The following is a 13,517-nucleotide window of genomic DNA, read 5'->3' as shown; positions in this document are numbered from 1 at the left end:
CGGAGGTGCCCTTGTCTTCATAAAGCCCCAATACTTTATGGCATAACTTACAAGTCTCCTTAGGATCCTAGCAACCTGAACAACTTCATCTCTTGCTACTCCACACAGGTTTCCAGATCAGCCTTATTTTCAGACTTTCCTTTGGGAGCTTTTCAAAAATACATATTTCCAGGCCCCAGTCTACAGATGCGGACTCAACTGGGGTGAAATAGGGCCAAGGGAATCTGAATTTTTATAAAGTTGCCTGGGAGCGTCTAATCAACCAAGTTTGAGAACCAAGGATCCACGTTGGGCGCCAGAATGTCCCGGCCTGCGGGACAGATAAGAATGTGGGCTCGAGGAGGACTACCTGTAGCTGGTGAAAAAGGGGGAGAGACAGGAGACACACAGAATGGAGGCAAGACAAGATTCTGATCAAGCCTCAAAATTTTATTGTCAGGCGATTGCTTATATGCATAGTGAAGAAGGGGCGGGCTGTCACAGAGTGTGGCAGCTTATGATAGGCGGAAAAGCAGTGGGGTGATAGTGGCGTGGTATGAGAAGAGGAGGTGGGGGAGGTGTTGGCTTGTCACGCGCGGGCTTTTCTGAGGAGGAAGAGAAAGGCTTACATAAAATGGCTGTTATTTGTTGAAATGGTGGCTATTGTTAAAAATGGCTCCTGACATACATGGAAGTTTCTTATGGTTCTGTCTTTTTTTTTTTTTAACCGAAACATAATTGATTGTACGTATCTGTGGGGTACAGCATTGAACATCAGTACCTGTGTGCAGTATGTGATGCTCAAATCAAGATAGTTCATATATTTACCATTATACAATGTAATCATTTTTTCTAGCCTTTTACCAATTTCTTGCTAACTCTCCCTCAGTTTTGTGTCTTTTCACATGAGGTTACTTCTGTCTGAAAAGGGCTTCTCTACCCTCTTGAATTTTTTTTTTTAATCTTGAGTATTTCTATACTTCCCTCAAATGTCATCTCCTCCAGGAAGCTGCCTCTGATACTCCTCTTCAGTGCAATTTGTCTTTATCTCTTATTTATCTCCTCACTCATCTATGAACAACTTGGAAGACAGAGATTGTCCTTTATCTTTAAATCCACAGTGCCCAGCATAATACCTAGCAAATAATGAGTGCTCAATAAAGTTTGTTGAATGAAAGGAGCATCTTGCTAGACTAGCAGGATCTCACTTACTCTAGGGAGTTGTTATTCTTGCTATAGTTTCTCTCTCCCTTTCCTATTGTCCCCAGTCAGGATTCAGTCACTCTCTGACCTTTTATAAAATGGGGTTATCCTTTAAATTGTTTTCCCTTCCTCCCTCACCTTGCCAGTCTCCAACCTTCCTATGCAAGTAACCTCAGCTTAGGTTCTATCTCTTCTGAAACATTCCTTAACCACCTCAGCCAGAAATGATCCTTTAAACACTTATTGTAATAATAAACTCATTTGGTAAGTGTCATACAGTTGTTTCTACACAAGGTAAGGCATACTTAACATGTTAGGGTACTTCAAAAAGTTTGTGGAAAAATGGAATTAAAAGATAATATGTCCCCATATTGGCCAGCCACAAAAAAAAAAAAAAAAAGTTTCCATGAACTTTTTGAAGACCCCTTGTATGTGTTGAAGACGTACAGTTCATTTCTTATAGTAACCTTGTCCTAATCCCATCCCCTATCATTATGCTCTGGGACTTCACATTTACATAATTACATCAACGTCAATGAACTTTATAGCCATGCCATATCTGCTATAAATTATAATTACTATAGGGTAAAGTTCATTATAAACTATAATTTTTCTACTTCCCAAGTTACAAACTGAAATTTCCCTCTCACTACAACCTCCTACTCTTCTGCCTCTCCCTGTCATTATCACCAAATCTGAGCCTCATCTGACTCGTGACCTCCAGTTCTTCAACCCCTTCCTGTTCTCCTAGTTCATTAGTCTCATTCTGTCTTTCTTAAAGAGCCCAGATGCCGTGGATAGCTATTTCAACACACTGGCAAACCAATCTAGACTTTCTTGTTGTCCTCCCTCTACTGTGCCTTCTTTACCAGTCCTTTGACGTCGTCAATTTGGGCTCTGTTTTCTCCATTCCAAGGCAGCCAGGAGTTACTGACCAAAGTCACAAAGCCATGTTGACTGGGACTATTATAAATTCATACTATCTAATCTCAGCTAGTTCTTTCTTGCTATTTGGAATAATGACCCCAATTTTCCCTAGATCCTCTATCCTACCCCCATCCTTTTTGTTCTCAGAAGATTGACCCTACACAGAAAAACAAGGCCAATGTGACTTCCCTGAATATTTAGCCACTTCAAAATCTCTCTGTACATTTTCCCTCTCACTCTTCCTTCACAGTTGCCAAATCAACCCATCTGCCTCTCTCCCTCTTGACCTAATGACCTCCTCCAAAACTTAATTCTTTCAGTACTTCCTCTTTAAAGTAGATAATTGTATTTTTAGTTTTTCTGTCAATCAGCTCATTCTCCTTTTCTGAAAACATGCCTACCCCTCAAAAGACAATCTGCTGCTGCTTCCCCTCTAATTCATTGCCCTAATTCCTTTCTTTGCTTTATTTATTGTTTGTTTAAAGAAAATGTAATTTTATTTATTTTTTATTTTTATTTTTATTTTTATTTATTTATTTATTTATTTTTTCTTTTTCGTGACCGGCACTCAGCCAGTGAGTGCACCGGCCATTCCTATATAGGATCCAAACCCGCGGCCGCTGGGAGCATTGCCGCACTCCCAGCGCAGCACCGTCCCGAGTGCGCCACAGGCTCGGCCCAAAAAAATGTAATTTTATTAATATTTTTTTACATTCTAGGATGTTGTTGGGGAGCAGTTGGGAGGGACGGGGAGAGGGGAAAGGGGAAAGAAATGGGATGAAAGAAGGAGGAAGGTGGAGGGGTGGGATTAAGGCCTGTGGCACCTCCCTCATTCCCACAGGGGAGACAACGGGGTGGGGGGTTCTAGTGGTGGCTTGGTCATTGCTGGGCTGGGTGCAGATGTCAGGGGTGTGTGGCAAAAGCCCTTGACCCCACCACCTCAGCTCAGGAACCCGGGGCCCTTCTTGCTGTGGCTTAGCGGTTGTGGCTGGGCTGGTTGCACATGTTGTGGGGGTGCTCGGTGGTCACAGCTGGGCTGGCTGAGGAGGGGCGTGGTCAAGGCCCTCTCTTTGCTTTACTGTTAACTATCTCGCTACCACCTCTTCACTCTTTAACCTCTTGTGATTGACCTTTGCCCCTTCATCCTTTGTTTTTTGGCGGCTGGCCAGTACAGGGCCCTCCATCCTTAACTTCCATTTCACATTTAATTATTGACAACCTCCGCTCTCTCTTCATTTGCTATCCATGGCTCTGCTCTCTTCTAGTTCTCTTCCTACCACTCTGATCATTTATCTCTGTGTCTCTTGCCACTTTTTCCCAGGTGTCTATTCCGAAGACCTCTTTTTTTCTACTTTCTTCTGTGTGATCCCATCTACTTCCACAACTTTATATATTTATGTGAAAAAGTTCAAAATTTTCTTTAGCCTGCACTTTTCTCCCAAACTCCACATCTACATTTCCTAGAATCCTAAAATTTCAGACATGGAGATCTCAGAGATCATTTTTCCTAAGTCTTCATTGCCTAGATATCTCACTGGCTCTCAATATGTCAGTGTTTTCAAAACTGAACACCTCATGCTGGCCAGTTAGCTGAGTTGGTTAGAGTGTGGTGTCGTAACCCCAAGGTCAAGGGTTTGGATGCCCATACCGGCCAGCCTCCAAAATAACAAAAAACTGAATGCTTCATTTTCTCTCTGCTTCTAGTTCCATTACCAAATTGACTCCTTTTCTTGTATTTATTACTTCTACAAATAGACACCTTGAGGTACACAGCTTTCTCACTCCCCATATTCAATCAGCTGCTAATCTAGTAGATTCCATTGCCATAGACTCTCCTGATTAGGTTCATTGTTTTCTATTCTTAACTACCACATTTCTAGGTTAAACCCTAATTATCTCCCACCTACAGTTTGCAGTGGGCTCTTGGCTAGAGTGCCCACCTCTAGTATGTTTGGAATTCTGAATATTTTTACTCATTACCACCAAATTAATCTTCCTAAAGAGCAATTCTGATCTGCCACTCTCCAGCCCAAAAACCTTAAATGTCTTTCATTGAACCATTAATCAGTTCCTTACCCTGGCATTAAAATCCCTCCATGCTCTGGCCTCAATTCTACATTTCTAGCCTTCATGCTGTGCCCATGACCTAGAATACCCTTCCTTCCTTCATCTTTACATGGCAAACTCCCAAGTTCTTTAAAGCTCATTTCAAATATCACCTCTGTCATGAAGTCTGTTTTGAGACCCTAAACTGAATATGAGCCTTCCTTTGAACCCCTATAGCACTTTATTAACACTTTTATTTCAGTACTTAACAGATTTTGCCTTGTATGATAATAATCTGTGTATTCCAGTGCTTCTCAAACTATTTCATTAGAAGTGCACCTAATTAAACAGAAAAATGAACAGGTAGCCCCAAGGCTATCTGTCACAAGAACCTGCCTGAAAAGTTAAAATTTAATGTGAATTTGCAGTGTTATTATTATTAGACCAATGCTTGTTTTTAATATAAATATACCACACTTACATTGACTAACACTCCAGGAAGATGTGTCTTTTTAATCTTGGGGATTTTAGGGCACACGTGGCTCACTGTGAAAGCACTTTCTCTCCACACTCCAAATAGACTAAACATTCTAAGAGCAGACACTGCATTACTATATATATATATATATATATATATCCCCTGTAAAACTAACATAGTACTGTCTACAGGCAAACTCTCAAGAAACATTGTTGAACTGTGATTCTGGATAGGTTAACTAGTATTAACTGTATTTATTAAAAGTTTACCACTTACCTAGAACTGTATTCCCTGTTTCAAGGAGCTTAGTCCCCATAGGATGCCCCTAAACAAGTATAAAAGTGTACATAGGGGCTGGCCGGTTAGCTCAGTTGGTCAAGAGAGTGGTGCTAACACCAAGGTCCAGGGTTAGATCCCTGGACCGGCCAGCCGCCAAAAACACCAACTGTATATAAGGTTAAATTATGGATCTTAAGCCATTACTGTTCTACAAGAAGACTTCGGTTGGGAATCGGTCTCTCCATTCCACACACCAAGCGACACATCAGAATACTGTTGAGTACCATTTTAAAGTCCACTCTGACCTCCAAATTATTTTCTGGAGATCGACAATTTTCTGCTCACACTGCGCAAACCTCAATCCTCTCCTCCCTGAAAATAAAAGGTTTACATCCTTTCGTTCTCTTTCGCTCTGCAAAGCCTCGTGGGCGCGGGGCACTGGAGCTGAAGGAAGTCTGAGCACACCAAAGAAGCAGAAATGCCAAAGCAAGCAGCCCCGCTTCTGAGATCCCCTACAGGTTTCCAATTGGTCCTTGAGTCTCACTCTCTTTCCAGGTTGGTGTTCCAGCTTGCCCGTCACCTCTATGGAGCCCACCTTTAACCAGCAACTATTGGTAGATCGTTACGTCATTACCCCATCTACCCCACTCCCATTGGCTTCCATAGGAAGGGGCGGCCGCAACGTCACAGGCAAGGGCCGCCATTTTGACTGAGCAACCCTAGTGACAGGAGCCGAAGCAGCAGCGCAGGTTGTCCCCGTTTCCCCTCCCCCTTCCCTTATCCGGTTGACTTCCCGGGCCCCCTACACTCCACAGTCCCAGTTCCGCCATGTCCCAGAAACAAGAAGAGGAGAACCCTGCGGAGGAGGCCGGCGAGGAGAAGCAGGTGAAATGGAGGGGGTGCGGGCGGGCGAGCCGGGGGCGACGGTGATGGGGCGGGAGACAGTATCCCACCAGTGCGGATTGGTCTCCATGGTCTCGGGCTCTGCAGGGGTTGGCTACTTCTTGCGTCACGCAGGGTGAGCTGCACGGCCTCCTGCTTTGGCGCTGGTTAGTTAGGCCTGTTGTCACTCAGTACTGTTCCCTTCCTGATTGGCCAGTAGGCCTACTACTCCAGCCTGGAAGCTGTGCCATAATTGGCCGGGTTTGGGTGCGGGGCGGGTGTTTGGAAAGACTGATGAATGGAAGGGGGCTGGTGGTCCTGGGATGTGATGTTTGTTATTGGTTAGTAGAGGTAAATTATCCAACATCCAGTCTGGGGCCCGCATCCTTAATCCGCAGAAAGATATAGGTCGAGGTAAAGACGTTTAAAAAGTACCAGCACTGGGGAAGGGAAGACTATTATGGCTACTTTAAGGCGGCAACTTTCTCAGGAGACACATTTTGATAGTTGGGGATGGTCTGTTGTTCACTTCAGTGAGGACCGAACAAGATTGAAAAGGACTAGAGTTCAAAACAGAATAATGGAAGTTAGACCTAGAAGAGATACCGACCTCTTCCCCCAGACTTCCAAGGCAGAGGGATTCTGTGATGAAAATACTAACACCGAACAAACCCCTTCTTGGGGTTTATATTTGACTTCTGACATTTAGTGTAGGCTCAGGGACTCATAAAATACACCTGACGTTATATCGCTGCCTGATTTTCAAGGGAAGGAAATGTAATTCCACTAAGAAGAGCCACACATTGATTTCATGTCCTTTTCAAAAGTCACTAAAGGACAGTGGGACCCCCAAAAGGAAGAAATAACAACAGTGAGAGCCCCTGCAAGCCATTTGCGCTCTTGGCATTTTCCCAAACTTCCATCACTTGTCCCACTTAAGTTGGTATTGATTTTTTGCTGAAAACTGGTGGGTAAATAACTATTGAACCCACTAAATCTTGATTTTTCCTTGAGGTTAAAAACTGTGTCAATTTCAGTCACCTTCCTACCACAATGATTAGGAAAATATTGAAGCAAGGCTGTGCTATTACTCAGGTGGAGATCTTTGGAGAAGGCCTCATAACTAACCTCCTCCACAGGGAGACTTGCCAGATGGCTATCTTAGACTCTGAATAAAGAGGGAACATCTCAGCAAACTTATACCCTTTGATTTCCAGTTTGACCTGTAGGACAACCTGGAGAACGCTCCTACTCATCTTGTACCCCTGAAGCCCTGCCCATCTCTTTTTTTCCTCTTTGTCTTTCCTAGCATCTGTGCTGAGTGAGCTATGTCCCACTCAGTGATTACAGTATTGTGTTTAGGTATTACTTTTAACCCGATATTCACAAGTCACTGGGGCGATATAGTGTGAGAAGTAGCTTGTCTTTTTCTTCTCACGATACAGTCATCTTGAGCTTTAGGAATTTGAACAAAGGTCTAGCTTTAAGAGCAGAGTAGAGATAGCATGCTTACAAGTGGGTGTATCTCCAGGAAAAATTGATAGTATAAGGGATATCCGATATTAGAAGATGTTTCTCTGTCTTTAATTTTATTTGGCTCATTTGTTTCCTCCAGGACACACAGGAGAAAGAAGGTATTCTTCCTGAGAGAGCTGAGGAGGCAAAGCTAAAGGCCAAATATCCAAGCCTAGGACAAAAGCCTGGAGGCTCCGACTTCCTCATGAAGAGACTCCAGAAAGGGGTATGGGGCACAATCTCTTGCTTTCTTACTTTGGAGCTGTAGCAGGCTCTAGGGATGAAGTCTGTAGAGGTTCTACTGGATGATTTTCTGGAAGTCTTGTTGTTGGGCAGTAATAGAAAGAAATTAGAAACTTGAAAAGAGCAAGGCAAATTATTGTAAATCTCTGATATATCAGTTCCCTTCTGATTTCCCATATGGGAAACTAAGGCTTAATGAAGGGGCATTTGGGTATGTGGGGGAATGACAGAAGGATGTCAAATGCTGGAATGCAGACTACCCCCAGGCATTTGCCTGTTTGGATGGTGGAGTTTTAGGACTTTGCCCTTTTTAAGGATTAGAGATAAATTTTGGGGTGTGTCATTTCAGAAAAGGATCAAACTGCCTGTCCAACAGAAATCCTTAATTTGAAATGAAGAGTAGATTTCTTCAGACCATTGAAGCACCAGCCATGAACTATACTCCCTCAAAGACTTATTTTTCCTGTCCAGAGTGGTACTCCTCACCAAGGGACAGTCTACCTCCATAGCCTCCTAGCTCCTGGTTAAGTTTCTCAGTCCCCAGAGGTGCCTAAAGCTGACTGAAGGATTGTGAATCATTAAACTGGACTGTGCTTCTCTGTGTAGATGAAATGGAGAGTGGAACAGATCCCTGTAGAGAATCCCAGTTACTGAGTCTTAGTCATGGATGATAATGTGATGCTGATTTGCAGTTTACCTTGCTGTAGGCAAGGCAGGCGTGGGCAGGTTGTCACAGCCATGGAACGTGTGTGGGAGCAGTGGGAGTCAGAGGGAAAGTACATTATCCTCATGAACAAGCCCAGTTTCTATTCCTGGTCTGAGAGCATCACATTTAATTTTAATTTTGAGGTTGTTTTCTTGAGGTTGATCTCCTGCTGATTACTAGGATAGCCCCAGATTGACCCTTCTTTATATTTTATTCATTTCTGTTTCCCCAGCACCAAGCTATTGCTTTGTTACCTAGTAAGGTCCTCAGTAAGCCTTTATAAATAAAGTAATTTTGGTTGAACCAAAATTCTATACTGAGTGGGATACAAAGGATGTAATGGCTATCCCTTGATTCCAAAACTATATATTCTAGAGGGGAATCTGGTTACATACCTGAAAAAGTCACAACACATTGAGGAGAAGGCATAGTACCTGTAATTAATGTTAAACTGTGTATGCATGAGGTTAATCAAGAAAGACTTCTTGAAATATCTAAGTGTGGACAAGGCTTTATAATGGATGTGAGATGTTAAGTCTCCTTGCATTTGAGGAAGGTCAGAGTTCCTTACTCACCTAAACCTCCCTCTTGTCTCATAGCAAAAGTACTTTGACTCAGGAGACTACAACATGGCCAAAGCCAAGATGAAGAATAAGCAGCTGCCAAGTGCAGGACCAGACAAGAACCTGGTGACTGGTGACCACATCCCCACCCCACAGGATCTGCCCCAGAGAAAGTCCTCGCTCGTCACCAGCAAGCTTGCGGGGTAACCTGGGCCCCCCTCTCCTCCCCTTCCTCACCCACTGGACTTTTATATATCGTAGGCAGGGATGGAATGGGCACCTAGTCAGATCTTTTCAGCTTGCTAGCCAGAAATGACTGTGATTCTACTGGGGGCTGCTGAGAAGGTAATGTGGGTTGAAAGGGGCTCTGAATTCATTTCTTTGATTGTATTGAGACTTTTACACCTTCACTGTAGCCCAGGTAAGGCCCAGAAATAGGAGAAACTAGGATTGGATAATGCTGCAAACTCTTTTTCTTTTATGAGAAACTGGGGAGATGTGATTTCCCCTTTTGGAAGAGAATGCCCCAAAACTGGTTAGGCTGAGCCTTAGGAATAATGTGGCAGGTATAATGCCACATTATTGGACACAATAATGTGGCAGCCTTTGTATCCAAAGGCTAATGTGACATAGTTGGGAAAGGTAGGTTGAATAAGATATGTTTTCTGTGCTTCTAAGTGTTTTGTCTCTTAGGCTGCTATTACTTCATGTTTCCTCTATGGCAGGTTTAGAGAATCTTCAAAAGGAAAAACTGATCTGCGTGCCTAAAACCATAATGCCCACTGAACCCCTTTACTTAGTATCTCTTACAGTTTGCCCTGGCTCTCAAATAACATAAAGATTGAATAATATTATTCACAGAAAATGGGCACCTTCTCTCTCTCTCTTCCAGCATTTTGCTTTGGAAAGTATCATGAATAGTGGAAAAAGCACTTGTTTAGGAGTCAAGATATCTGGGTTCAAGTTCCACTCAGTCTCGGAAAAACTGATGTGTAACCTTGGTCAAGTCATTTAGCCTCTCTGGATTTGTATTTCCTCATCTGCAAAATAGAGTTAAATATATGTAAGATTGACTCTGATTCTAAAACTCTATAACTGCCAGCAGAAAAACGCTATGATGTTCACTGTAAAACTAAAAATGAGGAAGGCCCATGGGTGAGCCTCTGCTATGTAATACTGGGAAAGTCTTGAAAGGGGAACCATTTGAGGGCTACATGAGAGAAGTTGAGATTTGGGGGTTATAAATTCAGGCAGCAGAACCTCATTGGTATCATGGTCTTGAGGGTCAAGAAAAAAATTTTTAAGAACCTAGCCATGGAAGCTTCTTGCTTCTGACCTCACCCACATTCCTGGCCTACATTTGGGCCTTAGCTGCTAAAAAAACCTGCTTGGGCAGCAGAGCTGTGAGCCTGAGGAAACATGCTCAGTCATGCACATATGGAAACCCATGTTTCAGATGTAATCAGATAGGCTTATGGTTAGGGAGAGAGGAAAAAAAGGGATAAACTGAGCTCGCCCTTAGGGCTTAGTACTACTGCAGGGCTGGAGCAGCAGGTTCGTAGGAGGTCATTCATCTTGGAGAAAGCTGGGGAAAGTGGTTAGGGAAGCAGGGATGAAAGACAGAAATCTCTACTTTTCCAAAACTTAGTAACCCAGCTCTTGTGAAATGAGGAGAGGTAGCAATGCTGACTCATGAACAGGTGGAGGAAAGGGGTTGCAGGTGACCAGCATCTTCAGTATAGTTATCACCAGCTTGGCCTGAATCTCACCAAATGCAACCTGCTTGTTATAACAAAGAGGGCCAGGGTGAGAACTAACGGTTCTAGAGAGCAACATTCTATGATCCTTTCTTGCCCTCTTACCTCACAAATTCTGATATGCCAACCACTTGGCCTGATGAGAATAACTGATGAACTTGCTGATGTGCATGTGGGGAATGAGGTGTGTATATACTTCTCTCCTGACTGGTCATTCAGTTTTCAGGCTGTCATTCAGATTTATTAGGAAGAAGTTGGTGAGGAAGGAATGGAGAGAGCAGGATCCCTGTACTCCCTGGCCCCTAAACTCCTTGACTGTCACTTGTAATTGTATATAATTTTTGTGTTTCTTGCTCCATTTCCTCATGCTGTCATCCTTAATCGAAAGTCCACGTGGGAAGGGGAAAATGCTGAACACCATTGTATAGTTTCCTCAACTGTCCCAGCCATGTTGTACATAGATATGTCATGTTATTATATATATAAATATATATATAATTTTGTATGTTTTCTTCATCTCCGATCTTCTCGAATTCTGTACTTTTTTCTTTTCTGTCTGAGCCTGCCTTCTGTATTGGTCAGTTTGAGTCCTCAAGACTGATGGTTACAGTGAGTCTGGTTTTTAGGAAGGAATAGGGAAATCAGAAAAACTGATCCGACTCTCTCTTTACCTGGTCATCTTCAAGGCTAAGAAAACAAAGAAACAAGCTATATTCTGTATTTACCACCTGTTTCCACAGCACGAAGTATATATAGCTTCCTTAGCAAGGAAGGCTCATTTCAGAATCCAAATGCAAATTGCTTTGATTAAACCTAGATTGTTAAATCCACTCAAAACAGCATATGTGTGATCTGACCCCAGCCTCCATACAGTCACCACCTCATCACTGTACTGCCCCAGTTCCCGCTGCTGCGAGTGGCTGTGGCCATGCCTCTGAAACCGAGCCTGCTCTGAGCCAGGCAGCTTACCCCCGGAAACCTCCAATTATTTTAACCTTGCCTAAAGAATTGTTTTTCTGTGTTTGCTTTCCATGGGTACCTCCAAAAAGGCAAAAAAATTCTGTTTTGTGGATAGGAAAAGACTGAAATTTTCTTTCTTTTTTTACTTTTTGCATCTCCCTTATGGCTAGGATAGAGGAATATGCCAGGTAGCCTAATATTGTTAAGTGTGGAGGAATCATGGGGTGAGACTGGGATGGAATTCAGGGTTTTTTCCCTATTACTTGACAGTGTTTTTTGTTGTTTTTTTGTTTTGTTTTTCCCTTCTGTGTTTGTCCACAGTGGCCAAGTTGAATGATGCTGCCCGGGGCTCCACCAGATCCTGAGACGCTGCCCCCCCTGGGTCCTGTGCTGGCTCCTGCCCCTCCCTGCTTTTGCAGCCAGGGGTCAGGAAGTGGCTCGGGTGCGGGCTGGAGAGGCAGAAGCCCCTGCCTGTCGGTGTCCCAGCGCATGGAGCCCCTTGGGCTGAGCACCAAGACCTTGAACCTTTTTTGTTTTACCTTTTTTCCAAATAATTATTGCGAGAAATCTCAATGAAATCCTGGGAGTGTGGTGAGAGGGTGGGGTGGGAGATTTGGGGGAATATGAATTTGGGATTGGAATTGATAAAAACATTCCCTACTGTCCTTCTTAACCATGTGGCTGGTGTGGGGTGGGTGTGAGAGGGAGGAAGTGGAGTAGACTAAAGATAAGGGGTTCTAATTCAGCTCTGTAGATAAATGCCTTGTTTGGATGTGGCTGGAGACCTTGTGTCAGATAAAAGAAACTCTCAGTCTACATATGACAGATGCAAACAGCTCCTCTGGTTCTGCAGAGCAATCTGAGAACTCAATGTTAATTGTTCATTTAGAAAAACTGATATTCCTTGAAATAGATTTGCTATGGGGAGAAAGGCAGTGAGTATGGGGGAGAGGAGCCATGAGTGTGGGAAGCCCCACAGGGCCCAAGGAACGTTTTCATTATTTGAAATAAAAAAAAAAAAAAAAAAAAAGACCCATGAAAAACCCAACCCAGAAATACTCTGAAGTAGCTGGTGTGTTTTATTGGGGCTTGGGAGGGGGAAGAAAACAATATGGGAGACACCATTCAGGGGAGAAGCCAGTGTGGGGCCCTCAATTTCTAAGGAACATGGGGGCCTTTAATGTGGGGTGTGGCTGGGCTCCCCGCTTCCATCACTTAGGAAGAGGGAGCAGGAATGTTGATAGTCCAAACCAGGGCTTTTCCTAACTCCTGTCTATACCTTTGTTTCTGTAGCTAATGCAGATGTTGCATCCACCTCAAGTTGTGGCTCACAAAATGAGGGATTTAAGGTATTTCATTTAAATGGTTTATTGACACCTAAAGCTTAGCCCAGGCTCAGCAAAAAAAGAAGTCCGTTCTTCCTTTCACTTTCAATATGCCGTTCCTTCTCAAGTTCCCATGTTTGTGAAGGAGAAATGTGATAATAAGCCAAAAGAAATGATAATTTCGTAGTAATAAGCCAAAAGAAACTCAGGCTTTTCTGCTTATAGCCAGCAGGAGGCAGAATGACTGACTTCTTTCCTCATGATGTCCCACTCTGCGTTGCTGGAATCCTGCCACTGAATTAAAAGCTGCTTTTGAATGTAATCTAGAAAAGAAATGTTACCAAAGCAGAAACAAACACACCAATCTCCCCCACAACCCCACCAAAATGTGGTAGATTGAAATGCTTGCTCATTTTGCCCAACTTGGATTAGGAGAGTTGATCACGGTATTTTCCCAAATATGATTGGCTTCTCAAATGAGTATGCTTTGAGGAAGATAATAAAGTCCAGGAGACACAGATATACCAAAGATATCCCCATTGTACTGGGTGGGGAGGGGATACCTTCTAAACTGGACAAGGAATGTTATTCTCAGTACCTGACTCATTCTTTTTCTCTCTTTAATTAGAATTTTCAGCTTCTCAGAATGTTATT

At 43.2% G+C, this 13,517-nt stretch overlaps 1 protein-coding gene across 1 annotated transcript; it reads left to right on the top strand.

Moving 5' to 3' along the window:
• The first annotated feature begins 5,610 nt into the window (after nt 1-5,610).
• Nucleotides 5,611-12,148, top strand: ENSA (endosulfine alpha). The gene is made up of 4 exons (XM_063105339.1): nt 5,611-5,797; nt 7,410-7,535; nt 8,858-9,024; nt 11,860-12,148. The coding sequence occupies exons 1-4, from the start codon at nt 5,741-5,743 to the stop codon at nt 11,873-11,875; spliced, it is 366 nt and encodes a 121-aa protein (XP_062961409.1). The 5' UTR covers nt 5,611-5,740; the 3' UTR covers nt 11,876-12,148.
• The last annotated feature ends 1,369 nt before the right edge of the window (nt 12,149-13,517 follow it).

This window comes from Cynocephalus volans, chromosome 8 (genome assembly GCF_027409185.1).
Source record: "Cynocephalus volans isolate mCynVol1 chromosome 8, mCynVol1.pri, whole genome shotgun sequence".
In the NCBI taxonomy this organism is placed as follows: domain Eukaryota; kingdom Metazoa; phylum Chordata; class Mammalia; order Dermoptera; family Cynocephalidae; genus Cynocephalus; species Cynocephalus volans.
The sequence above is the reverse complement of the archived record's forward strand: the minus strand, read 5'-3'. Positions and strand labels throughout refer to the sequence as shown.

Excerpts from the sequence above, each read along its gene's own strand:
- ENSA (XM_063105339.1), top strand. The coding sequence starts at position 5,741 with ATGTCCCAGAAACAAGAAGAGGAGAACCCTGCGGAGGAGGCCGGCGAG. Across the intron at positions 5,798-7,409 it reads AGGCCGGCGAGGAGAAGCAG|GACACACAGGAGAAAGAAGG; the intron begins GTGAAATGGAGG and ends TGTTTCCTCCAG. Across the intron at positions 7,536-8,857 it reads TGAAGAGACTCCAGAAAGGG|CAAAAGTACTTTGACTCAGG; the intron begins GTATGGGGCACA and ends CTTGTCTCATAG.